At 31.6% G+C, this 13,447-nt stretch overlaps 2 protein-coding genes across 2 annotated transcripts; one reads left to right on the top strand and one right to left on the bottom strand.

The window, feature by feature from the left end:
- The first annotated feature begins 4,837 nt into the window (after positions 1–4,837).
- Positions 4,838–9,117, top strand: LOC111700517 (jupiter microtubule associated homolog 2). The gene is made up of 5 exons (XM_023471451.1): positions 4,838–4,902; positions 6,830–6,919; positions 7,683–7,790; positions 8,171–8,250; positions 8,720–9,117. The coding sequence occupies exons 1-5, from the start codon at positions 4,853–4,855 to the stop codon at positions 8,869–8,871; spliced, it is 480 nt and encodes a 159-aa protein (XP_023327219.1). The 5' UTR covers positions 4,838–4,852; the 3' UTR covers positions 8,872–9,117.
- A 661-nt stretch (positions 9,118–9,778) lies between these two features.
- LOC111700518 (eukaryotic translation elongation factor 1 epsilon-1) lies at positions 9,779–12,706 on the bottom strand. Its single transcript, XM_023471452.1, has 5 exons — positions 12,700–12,706; positions 12,259–12,340; positions 12,040–12,082; positions 10,356–10,418; positions 9,779–9,887 (listed from the first exon to the last, which is right to left on the bottom strand). The coding sequence occupies exons 2-5, from the start codon at positions 12,332–12,334 to the stop codon at positions 9,815–9,817; spliced, it is 255 nt and encodes an 84-aa protein (XP_023327220.1). The 5' UTR covers positions 12,335–12,340; positions 12,700–12,706; the 3' UTR covers positions 9,779–9,814.
- Positions 12,707–13,447: the final 741 nt, after the last annotated feature.

The following is a 13,447-nucleotide window of genomic DNA, read 5'->3' as shown; positions in this document are numbered from 1 at the left end:
GTAATTAATATGTAGATCTGCCTTTCATTCATACCTCCCCCTTCCCTTTCATTCATACCTGCCCCTCCTCTCTCCATTTTCCTCTTCATAATTTCTTACACTATAATCGTCCCTGCGTCACAGTTGATATCCTCCACCATATTAATGTGTCACACTAGGACGGTTTTCATATCAAACTTTTCTCTTCTCCATAGATTTTAAGCGCTTCCTTTTTACACAGGAAACCTTGATTTTCTCCCCCCCCCCTCATCCCCCATCAAACCGGTTTATATCATTTTCCCTTTCTTCTCCTTCAAGTTTATTATCTGTTCTTCTCCTTCTCTAATATATTTTTCAATTTCCCACTAATCTGTAATCCCCCTTCTCAACCCCTTCACTTCCTTCACTACACACTGCAAAGTGCATACAGATACCATACCTTCAGTTCTGTACAGGACACCAGACAGAGAGTAGGGTGCACAGTGCACTGCAGTTACAGGGGGNTATATGCAAATATTAGAATGTAAAGTGAATAATTGATTTGCAAAATCAGGTTATTTTGGTTAATTTTATATATATATAAAATGAATAAAAATAATTACTTAAAACAAACACTGTTTTTTATAATTCTTACAGCTTTGGAACCTGAAAGTGTAACTAAGTACAAATTTTGTAACTTTTTATTTATTGTAAAGGTTAAGTATTCGATTTTAGCAGGATATTTATAGTTTGAAATATTAGGTTGCAAAGAAATATATATAAGGAAATTAGAGTAGTTAATGCAATTGTTATCAGTTCCTTCGAAAAACAAACTGTGTTCTGATTTGGTGTAATTGATAATATTTTGTGTTTAAATTAGTAGAACTGATACAGTATCTCCATATAGGGTTCCTTCTAACTAAGTTCTTGCTGGTTCCTTCTAGATCCTTCTATAGAACTTCTAGTTCAGTATAATTTTCTTTGAATTCAAGTCTTTCAGGAGATTTGTCCTTTAATCGTTATCATGCATTGTGAGACTGAGGAAAAGTATTATTCAAATCTGCAGCAAAAATTACATTATAAACATATTGTCTGTCTCTTTTAATAAATAATTCAACACTGTAAATGCAGTTTCTGTGAACCCTCCAGCTAATTTTCTAATTTGATATTTTCGCTCGGAACTAACCATGTCCGGTTCCAGGGTCAGACAATGTTCAGTTTAAATTTACAGATTTCTATTCTATATTTTCCAACCACTTTCTTCCCACCAACTCCACCAACCTACTATCAACATTACCTAAAAGGCCCTTCATATAACCAACCTCAGACTTACTTACTTGATACTTGTGTGTTGATCCTCAGTGTTCCATCTAGGAATATGTAGAGGATTTTTTTAGGAACTAATGATCATCTGCTGGAAGAATGGTATCTTCTAGGTTTGTGAATTGATCCCAGTGATCATTGTGGATCTAATGTAGTAGTCATACTTGTTTTTGAATACATTAATATTTTTGGCGGATTTAACATCTTGTGGTAATTTATTCCACGAGTTTACAACTCTATTACTAAAGCAATTCCTTCTCAGTTCTAGTTTTGAGTTTTTTGATTTCAGGTTGAGTATATCAGCAGATTGTCTTGTTATGCGTTCACTAGTTTCAGCCACATGCTGGAACCACAGGGATTTGTCAACATCAACACTATTGTTTCTTCCAGCAACATTTATTTCCACCATTGACATTTTTAGGAAATCAAAATAAAAATAAATTTATTCTCTTTTTTCAACCTCCTTTTAATTTTTATCCCTTTCCTTTTCCATCCCTCCTCCAACCATCCTCTCATCCGACCATCCTCACATCCAACCAACCTCTCCTCCACCCATTCTCTCCTCCAACCATCCTCTTCTCCACCCATCCTCTTCTCCAACCATCCTCTACTCCACCCATCCTCTCCTCCAACCATCCTCTACTCCACCCATCCTCTCCTGCAACCATTCTCTTCCTTCAACCATTCTCTTCTGCAACAATTCTATCCTCCACCCATCCTCTTCTCCAACCATCCTCTACTCCACCCATCCTCTCCTCCAACCATCCTCTACTCCACCCATCCTCTCCTGCAACCATTCTCTTCCTTCAACCATTCTCTTCTGCAACAATTCTATCCTGTAACCATCCTCACTCCAGCCATCCTCTCCTGTAACCATCCTCACTCCAGCCATCCTCTCCTGCAACCATCTTCAATCATCCTCTCCTGCAACCATCTTCAATCATCCTCTCCTGCAACCATCCTCAACCATCCTCAACCATCTTCTCCTGCAACCATCTTCAATCATCCTCTTCTGCAACCATCTTCAATCATCCTCTACTCCAGAAATCCTATCGTGCAACCATTCTCTCCTGCAACCATCCTCTACCTTCAACCATTCTTTCCTGCAACCGTCCTCTACCTCCAACCAATAAAATCTCTCTCCCACCTCCAGGGTTACCTGTATAAACTGTTTTCCTTCTCTAATATCCACTGAATACACTACAGCCTTCTTCACTATAATCCACTTTTAATGTATTCAAATCCACAATGCTAATTGTAAATTTTACATAAAATGATTAATTAGGAAACCTTTTAGTTCTGATGACTATTGAATTCAGGCAAAATAATAAACGCTTGGAAGAAAATGTTCAACTGATGGGCCATAATTTATTTTTATNCACTCCTCGAAAAGAAGTTAGAAAGAGTTTCAGAATTGAGAAATAATCATAAAATGGACAAAATGTCAATTGTTAAGAAAAGAATATATTTGATAAGAAAAGAATTTACTCGCACTGTTATGCGCATTTACCAATTGAATATTAGGAACGTTCATGGGAAGAAAAAGTAGAATGTTTTCTTCCAGTTCAAGAATTCGCATCTGAATCTTGTAGGAATTTAATTTTGCTCAATTATTTTTTCGATCCAGGATCAAGATCAAAAATGGATCCGATCAGCACTGCGCTGTAAACATTTCATGAAATTTATCATGTTTCGTGAATCTTTTTATTTTTAATTCCCCCTGATGTCATGGCGCATAGCATTGTTTTATCAATATTATTCTGTTTAGTCTGATAGTTACATTGAACTTACAAGGGGATATACTACCTCCATTATAATACTAACCTTTTAATTTGGTTATAAAATATATAAAAATAGTTAAAATAAGTTTAAATCTAAATAATTTTCATAATTTTACATTTTCATTAATATTTTACCCAACCTATTCCTAGCTCAGTCCATAGCCAGGAGTTGGTTTGGAACCTTAAATTCTCTTAAATTGATCGTTATTAGTTCATATTCTCTGCATCCAATTAAAACTTTCTATCAAATTGATCATAGATTAATAAAAAAACAGATAGAACACTAGATTTTAATGTCTTTTGAAGATTTATGTGTGTTTCGTTGACAATATATTGAGGCAGAAGCCCAAAAGAGGTACACATAACTCCTTTGGGCTTAACTGCCTCAGAATTAGTGTACGAAACACAAATAAATGTTGAAAAGGCGACATCTAGTGTCATATCTGTTATTTTAATTAATCTGTGCAATTAATACTTTCTAAAACCAATTGATGATCTCTTTTACCAATTGATAAATCTACAACCAACCAAATAAAACTTAAACATTACTACAAATAATGGACCCCTCTTTTTTTAATATAAACATTTCGATACTAGGCATATTTTTGTTGTGCACTGAAAAGGAACTGGTGGATTCCCTTAAAGTCTAGACAAAAATAACGATAAAAGATATTATAATGAAATTGAAACTTTTTGTGCATTGTTAATCCAATGTGCAGGGCATTTTTAAATTTGAGGATTGATTAATCTTATCCCTGCAGAATTATACCATCATGGGTTATTGAAGAGATGGAGATCAATGCTTGATTCCCAAAACAGGCTCTGACGAAGAGGTGGGAATTTTTGTGTTGAATATCCTTAACCTTGAACGTTTGATATTGATATCCAATGTTGGCACTTTTAATTTATACGATCAATGCTTGATCCCTGAATTTTAGTTATCCTTGAGCAAATATTACCATCACCGGATATTGAAGAGGAATGTAATTAATATGTAGATCTGCATAAGATGGAGATCAATGCTTGATTCCCACACAATTATAACTCCACGGCACACAACTTTGACAAACAGATATTTTTTCTAAAAAATGTTTATTTGCCAATTGTATATTGTCTATATCCTTTGATAAACACATATTCTTTCTAACGAATGTTTATTTGCCGTATATTGTCTTTATCCTTTGACAAACAGATATTTTTTCTAACAAATGTTTATTTGCTAATTGTATATTGTCTTTATCCTTTGACATACAGATATTTTTTCTAACGAATGTTTATTTTTACAATTGTATATTGTCTATATCCTTTGACAAACAGATATATTTTCTAAACAATGTTTATTTGCCAATTGTATATTGTCTTTATCCTTTGAAAAACAGATATTTTTTCTAAACAATGTTTATTTGCCAATTGTATATTGTCTTTATCCTTTGAAAAACAGATATTTTTTCTAAACAATGTTTATTTGCCGTATATTGTCTTTATCCTTTGACAAACAGATATTTTTTCTAAACAATGTTTATTTGCCAATTGTCTATATCCTTTGACAAACAGATATTTTTTCTAAACAATGTTTATTTGCCAATTGTATATTTTCTATATCCTTTGACATAGGATTTGAACTCGACCAAGGCAACTTAGCAAGCATAAAAATAATCCAGTTAACAATATGTTTATGACAAGGTAGCATATATAAAATATTGCAAATTAAAAAATATTGCAAATTAAAAAATATCTCCCAATATGTAAAATATTTTAAACTAATGAATTTTCAGAAATAATATTTGACAATGGGAATTATAACTGTAGGCCTTGACGAGCATAACAAGGCAAATGGAAGGTGAGTTTACAATTTTACTGATTAATACTTCAGAAATACAAAATCATTGAAAGTGTGATTGTTAGCGAGATTTAAGTAACAATTAAGAAGATAAACATATAAACTCATTAAATGTTTAAGTGATTGCAAGCGAGATTTGAGTAACATTATAGATAATATAAATATAAACTCATTGAAGGTTAAAGTGATTGTTAGCGAGATTTAAGTAACATTATAGATAATATAAATATAAACTCATTGAAGGTTAAAGTAATTGTTAGCGAGATTTAAGTAACATTATAGATAATATAAATATAAACTCATTAAAGGTTAAAGTGATTGCTAGCGAGATTCATTATAGATAATATAAATATAAACTCATTGAAGGTTAAAGTAATTGTTAGCGAGATTTAAGTAACATTATAGATAATATAAATATAAACTCATTAAAGGTTAAAGTGATTGTTAGCGAGATTAAAGTAACAATAAAGAAGATAAACATATAAACTCATTGAAGGTTAAAGTGATTGCTAGCGAGATTAAAGTAACAATAAAGAAGATAAACATATAAAATCATTGGAAGTTAAAGTGATTGCTAGCGAGATCTAAGTAACATTATAGAAGATATAAATATAAACTCATTTAAGTGATTGTTAGCGAGATTTAAGTAACACTATAGTAGAGATAAATATAAACTCATTGAAAATTAAAGTGATTGTTAGCGAGATTTAAGTAACAATAAAGAAGATATACATTACATATATTATATAGCAATGTATTTAAAAATTATTTTGACGATACTTTGAAAATTTCATGAAATTCCTAATTAAAGATTAAATTATTCTTAAAATAGTTTTTATGATTCTTGTTTAAAATCTACCAAAAAAAATTGTTTGTAAAATAGGGTTACCCAAATAGGAGGAGATTGTAGCGTTTGCTGGTTGAATTTGGTTTTTTGCATTTTTTGTTGTCTGCACTTGGTTTAGACGTACTTGATAATTTGACAAAGAAACAAATATGAATTTATGAAACCCAAAGCGAAAAAAAGAACGTTCATTCGTCTCTGAAGTCTCATCCTTTGTGGGTAACCTTTTTTTGTGGAACTAAACATTAGTCGATTGTTAACTTCACTTTTATGAAAGTACCCGCATTTATGTTATTAGGTCACAATACACAATACATGCCTATCAAGTGATAAAATAAAAACATTTTCATTACACAAAATTTTTCTTTATTTACCTAACTTTTGATACCATGTATATTTTTCAGGGGCTAACTGGACTTTTTGTTTGTCAAAAAAATATCCAGCAATTATCTTAATAGATAAAAACTTTCTCACCTTTATGTTTTTGTTTCATGAGATCAATTTTAATTCAAGTATTAGAAGTGGGCGATCCAAAGATGCAAATGCAAAACCGACAGTGGTGCTGCTCTTGTATCTGTATTTGTTTTGAGGGGAGAACTAGTAACTACAAAAGTTCCAGTTAAAAATTCAACAATTTTTATTTCGAACCATTCAATCTATTTCGTAATAAATGGAGTTTCTATTTATTATTGACCTTTTTTAGTCATTGCATGATAATTATTTGAATGTTTTCCTTTGGTAACTTATACCTATCCCCGCTACGTCTAGAGTCCATGACGTAAAACTGTTTTATAAACAGATGCTTTGAGTTTAGTGTAGTCTTCAACCTACTCCACCTACTCATTTATACCAAAATCATTCAATATATATGAGTAATTATTATGGGCGACTCCGGGCAATTCGCCCTTGCATTTCATGTCTTTTAAATCTACGAATTTCGACCCCCATCCTTGAAAACTGGAGTTACGCCAAACACTCGCTAGCTCACGATGCATGATTCATGAATTAGAAAAGATAAAAACGGGAGAAACTCAGCAATTTCTCAGGAAATAATTTAGACAATTTCTCATTTCTTTGTTTTAGGGGGATTCCTTTCCTTCAACCGCCTGGCGGAGATTCACATATGGCGGAGCTAACCAACCCTGATATCCAACCTAGTAAACTATCCTATAGGTATAATGACCCTGATATCTAACCTATGAACTATCCCTTAAATATAATAACCCTGATATCCAACCCAGTCAACTATCCCATAAGTTTACTAACCAACCCTGATATCCAACCTAGTCAACTATCCTATAAGTTCTAGTACTGATATCCAACCTAGTAAACTATCCTATAAGTTTTAGTTCTGCTATCCAACCTAGTAAACTGCCCTACAAGTTCTAGTCCTGATATCCAACCTAGTAATCTATCCTACAGGTAAACAAACCCTGATATCCAACCTAGTAAACTATCCTATAAGTTCTAGCCATGATATCCAACCTAGTAATCTATGCTACAGGTAAACAAACCCTGATATCCAACCTAGTAAACTGTCCTATAGATATACCAACCCTGATTTCCAACCTAGTAAACTATCCTATAGGTATACTAACCAACCCTGATTTCCAAAATAGTGAACTATCCTATAGGTTCTAACCCTGATATCCAGCCTAGTAAACTATCCTATAGGTTCTAACACTGATATCCAACCTTGTAAACTATCCTATAGGTTCTAACACTGATATCCAACCTTGTAAACTATCCTATAGTTATACTAATGCTGATATCCAACTTATTTAACTATCCCACAGGTTTTAACCCTGGAATCTAACCTACTAAACTATTCTGGTAACTAACCTTAATATCCAACCTAGTAGACTATCCTATAGGTTCAAACCCTGATGTCCAACACACTAAATTAGCCCTGAATTAATCCTCTATGGTTGTCTAGGTGTATCCAGCCTCCGGGCGGAGCTTCTACCGATATATTCGGCTCTGACTCCGCCAGTGATACTAGTTCCGAGACCGGAGAACCAGAACCATATAAGAAACCGTACAGGTAGAAAGAATTTAGAATGAAACTTTAACAATAATTTTATCGAGTAGGTTTAGGAATAGATATTTTCAGTTATTTAGTTCTTATTGATTTCATTTGCAAGTCGAACTATTCAGTCTCATAGTGAGAGATTTCCAAAAAGGAACTTAACAATTGCCTCATAATCGAGCACATTTGCTTTTTTCCACTTGATGGTGATTCCGAAGATAACATTATTTGAAAGTTAGAATTTGAGGCAAGTGTCCAGTTTTTTAAATTCTAATTAAAACAATGTTTTCTTTAATTTGCTTTCATCAAAGATCAATTTAATCCTTTTCCTGGTCAAAAAACTTTCAATTTATTGTCACGTTAATCCTATTCACATGTTCTATTTTCTTTATCAGGTTGGGAAGCAGTATTGTACTAGGAGATGAGCAACCAATAGATTTTAAACCTAGGAACATCAGGAAATCATCTATGCCAGGTGGGAATATATTAATTCAAATTTCTACAAGGGTAGACAGTGGAAACCAGAAAATACTGGAATAATTGTCTTTTCTTTCTGGATTCTGGTTGTGAATGATTTTATTAATACATTGTATCCGATTTGTATCTGATGTATTCCAATAATTTTACTCTGAACCTTCCTTATTTTATCGTTACTTGCATAAATATTTCACTCATGATAAAACCCAAGTCTTAAAATACTCATATGTTAAAGTAATACTTGCAGAGATTTATTACTTCATTAGTATTGCTAAACTTATCCATGAAAATATTAAGGAAGTTTTTCTGGACTGTTCAGCAAAAATTACAAAATTTAATAACAAGATGACAAATTCTGCTTTTTGTAAGAAAACAAGAAATTAATGGTTATTTGTTCAATATTTGTAATTTATGCCATTTTTTCAGGTTATTAAGTAATAATAATAATAATTTACTAATGATTTCAGTTACAAGTCCAATAATGGAAGGACTCGCTATCTCCACGGAAGCACGTGGAGTTAAATCCAAGATGGTTGCCCCGGTTCCTCCAGTTGCAACTCCTGTTCCCACCAAACCAAACCGAATTCCACCTGGTGGCCATTGTTCCCAACTTTGGTGAACCGTCACCATTCTCACCAACATTGAGCCAGCGTTTAGATTCTTTAACCAAATGGTGTCATCGCCACTAAAATTTACATTTCATGCTCAAAATGTGCTCTTATTTCTTATCACTAAATAGTTAATTTCGCCCTTATTTGAATGTGACTATTATGATTATAGAATACCTTCTAAATTTGCCGAAAAATTTAACTTTGTTTGTTTATTGAATTAAATTTTATTGAAATAAAGCGTAATATTAATCTGACTTTCGGAAAAAAGATAATAATTTAAGTTTGGTTAGTGCAAGTTGACACTAGAAGAAAGTTACAGAAAAACAGATTAATAAACTGCATGTTCTACTCAAAACCAATAACATTGTTTACACTATACTTTTTAGACTATATAATTGTGCTACAAAGCTTTGTACCCTGTAACCGGCCAAACGGCTGGACCGAATGGGCTGAATTTTTTGTGGTCACTCTTGGGTCGCTTGGGGGTGACACCCTAAAAAATCAATTTTCTCCACGGGCATCGTCGGGCCCTGCAGCTAGCAACAAATAAAGATAAAACTGACGAGTAATCCACCATTCAATAATTAAATAAAGTTTTACTATTTCAATTTTTCAAAAATATTTGAAACAATCAGACGACATTTAACATCCCCATTACAGAACACAGTTATATGAAAAAGATCTAGAAAAATATTTGAAGAAAACTTTGGAATTGCTTTAAATGAACATAATAAAAATTGGGGATCAACTTGCCTCCTTTTCTGAACCAATATTTTTTTTTCCAAAATAGTTCCTGTCAGTTTTTACTTAGCAATAAAACTAAATATCATTTTTAAGATAGTAAACTTTTGGCATCCTACTGCCTTGTTTTTGTTCAATTCTACCATTTACATGGCTAATGAAAAAAATACTGAATTCAAGATTGATTTTTTATTGAAATAAAAAATATGTTTAATAAAGAACTGTTCTGCTGAAAAGAACAGTAAGGTTTGAATTGAGCAGAGTCTGAACGTGTCCAAACCATCTAAAAAAACGAACAATTAAAATTAAAAATATTATGCAAGGTAGAACACCGACAATTGACAAAACTTTTCATTTGTCCTAAATTTACGCAAGCCACAGGTAGAAAAAGGCGGTAAAATATTGGAAATGTACTGGCATGTTTTTCCTTCTTTTTAATACTTCCGAACCAAAAATTTGATTTTTGTGCTTAATTTTCTAAGGATTATATTAAATCTTGTTTGCATACCGGAAAATTTCTAAAAATCAACCAATCAAAGTGGTGTATGCAAAATTCCAAACATCCAATTAATCAGAAGCCAAATTTTTTTAATTTTGCAGGCCATTCGAAGAGAGAACTTTTATTGGTCGGAATCTAGTGAGGATATCCATAAAGAGCGGATTAAGCAGAAAACAAAAGTGGAAATTCAGATTAAGCGACCGGTATTCATGAGGGTATCCAATAATAAAGTCATGTAAGTCTTCAGCTAACCTGGAAACATGAGCAATATTCTCCTTCTCTTGAAAACTGTATTCCTTTATAACAAACTGTATACTAAAATTAATACATTGCTACAGGGTGTCCCAACATTGCAGGAGGGGTATCAGTTACTGAGGGAAAGATTTTCGTTCAATTTTTACAATTAAAGGGAATGTGAGCGTAAATTCATGTGAACCTACATGCTAAAATGGAAATGCACTTTTTTCATCGGTAGCCTTGAAGCCTTTATCTGATCAATAATGTGGAAGACATTGTCGATTTGCTAGGTTTAAAACTGTCTAATTATGATGAATCCTATATGCTTTCCTGCAGTAGAAATGAGAAAGTTACTTTTGTAGATTAACCACAATTGAAAATATTTTGTTTTCATAATTATAAACATTGATGTCTAATTCATACTTGATCATACCTTCACAATCCAAATTATATAGGATTCATCATTTCAATTTCAGAAGAAAAATTGGGAACCTATACAATTTTTGAATTTAAACTTAAAATTGTTTTCTTTACATAATACGCACAGCTCAACAAGCTACTATCTTTTTTAGAAACCATACAAGCCTAACTAAATGAACTTCTGACTGAGCCTATGACGTGACAAAAAAAACTGTTGTGAATCAGACATTGCCATCTTTGCATGGAGGGTGACTTGAAAGTACGCTTACAGGGGTCAGTAACATTCCGTCTAGTACACTTTCGTCTAGTTCATTTTTGTCTAGTAACCTTTGGTCTAAGTAACATTTGGTCTAAGTAACTTTTGGTCAAAGTAACTTTTGGTCTAAGTAACTTTAAGTAAGTAATTTGGTCTGAAAAAAATGTTAAGTGATTTTATAAATACACTGCAAAAAAGGAACTCAATGGCGGAATTAATTAGATTCTCAACCAGTTTTTAGTTTTAGACCAAATTCCTTACTAAGAATTACTTATACCAAGAGTTACTTGATGTTACTTAGACCAAATGTTACTTAGACGAAATGTTACTTAGACCAACGGTTACTTAGACCAAATGTTACTTAGACCAAATGTTACTTAGACCAAATGTTACTAGACCAAATGTTATTAGACGAAAGTGTACTTGACGACATGTTACTGAGCCCCTTACAGTTCCCTTATGGTGTTATTGAAAAGCTCGGTATTTATTTATTCCAATATGGACTTGAATTCTTTTTAGACCTTTTACTACTGTGTTACATCAGCTTAAACATCAAAAATGGTTAAATTTTTTTTAATTTCCAAAATGAAAATAATTTTAAAGATTCATTTTTTCGACTGGGCATGTATGGGTTTCTACCCAATACCAATAGTTACGTGTAATTTTTATTTAAATGCTAATTTTGTTTTTATTTCTATTGGTCAAAAATTTAAAATTTTGAATAATCATCACCGTTCCGAAATTTTGGCTTTTTTAAGAGATCATACGTCAGTAACAAATAAAAGTGAAATTTGAAAAATCGAAAATTTGGAAAATCCTAGAAATTGATTTTTGACTTAAACAGAAAGAAATGGTTGTAACAAAAAAAAAAAAAGAATGAAAGAAAGAAAGAAAAAATACACTTTGACTTGAATAACTTTCCGAAACGATAAAAAATAGAACGACAAAATTCAATTTTGTAAATATTCCAATTTTTTAAAATTCTGATTGAAATAATAAAATAACAATAACAATAATGATTACCTGTGAAACAGTAGGAAATCTGCGAAGGTAATATTTTCTCCAGCTAAGGTAAAAATTCATTAATTAGCAATTTGATATTTTTTAGATGAAATAACGAACTTATGATAATGATATGTTAAGAAGAAGGACGCAACGCCCCCCCCCCCNCCCCCCCCCCTGCAATGGTGAAGAATAAAACATCATTTTCAATAAATTTGAAACTTTTTAATCAATGAATTCCTAGGAATGTTCTGTCCGCTAGTCCTTGGTTCAAAATCTGCAAATTAGCAGGAGACGTCTTTTCTCCAGCCATCATATACTCCTACAATATTTTAATTAAGTTAAATTTAAATTAGTTAAAGTTAAATTAAGCATTCTTTAGTAATTGTAATAATATTCACAAAATGCATGAAATTACATCTTTACAGAAAACCAAATTCTAATCTTTCACACTTAGAAGAAATGCAGCATAAGAAGTGAACTAATTGTCTAACTAATTATAAATAAGAATATCTACCTGGAAATGGAACCATTGTTTATATAATTATAAATAAGAATATCTACCTGAAAATGGACCAATTATCTTCCTGAAAATGGACCAATTGTCTAACTAATTTTAAATAAGAATATCTACCTGAAAATGGACCAATTGTATAACTAATTTTAAATATGAATATCTACCTGAAAATGGACCAATTGTCTAACTAATTATAAATAAGAATATCTACCTAAAAATGGAACCATTGTTTATATAATTATAAATAAGAATATCTACTTGAAAATGGACCAATTGTATAACTAATTATAAATAAGAATATCTACCTGAAAATGGACCAATTGTATAACTAATTATAAATAAGAATATCTACCAGAAAATGGACCAATTGTCTAACTAATTATAAATAAGAATATCTACCAGAAAATGCACCAATTGTATAACTAATTATAAATAAGAATATCTACCAGAAAATGCACCAATTGTATAACTAATTATAAATAAGAATATCTACCAGAAAATGCACCAATTGTCTAACTAATTATAAATAAGAATATCTACCAGAAAATGCACCAATTGTATAACTAATTATAAATAAGAATATCTACCAGAAAATGCACCAATTGTCTAACTAATTATAAATAAGAATATTTACCAGAAAATGCACCAATTGTATAAGTAATTATAAATAAGAATATCTACCTGAAAATGGACCAATTGTATAACTAATTATAAATAAGAATATCTACCAGAAAATGCACCAATTGTATAACTAATTATAAATAAGAATATCTACCTGAAAAATGGACCAATTGTATAACTAATTATAAATAAGAATAACTACCTGAAAATGGAGCAATTGTAAAACTAATTATAAATAAGAATAACTACCTGAAAATGGACCAATTGTATCACTAATTATAAATAAGAATA

The sequence above is a fragment of the Eurytemora carolleeae genome, unplaced genomic scaffold, assembly GCF_000591075.1.
Source record: "Eurytemora carolleeae unplaced genomic scaffold, Eaff_2.0 scaffold360, whole genome shotgun sequence".
Taxonomy (NCBI): Eukaryota; Metazoa; Arthropoda; class Copepoda; order Calanoida; family Temoridae; genus Eurytemora; species Eurytemora carolleeae.
This window is presented reverse-complemented; position numbering and strand designations above follow the sequence as displayed.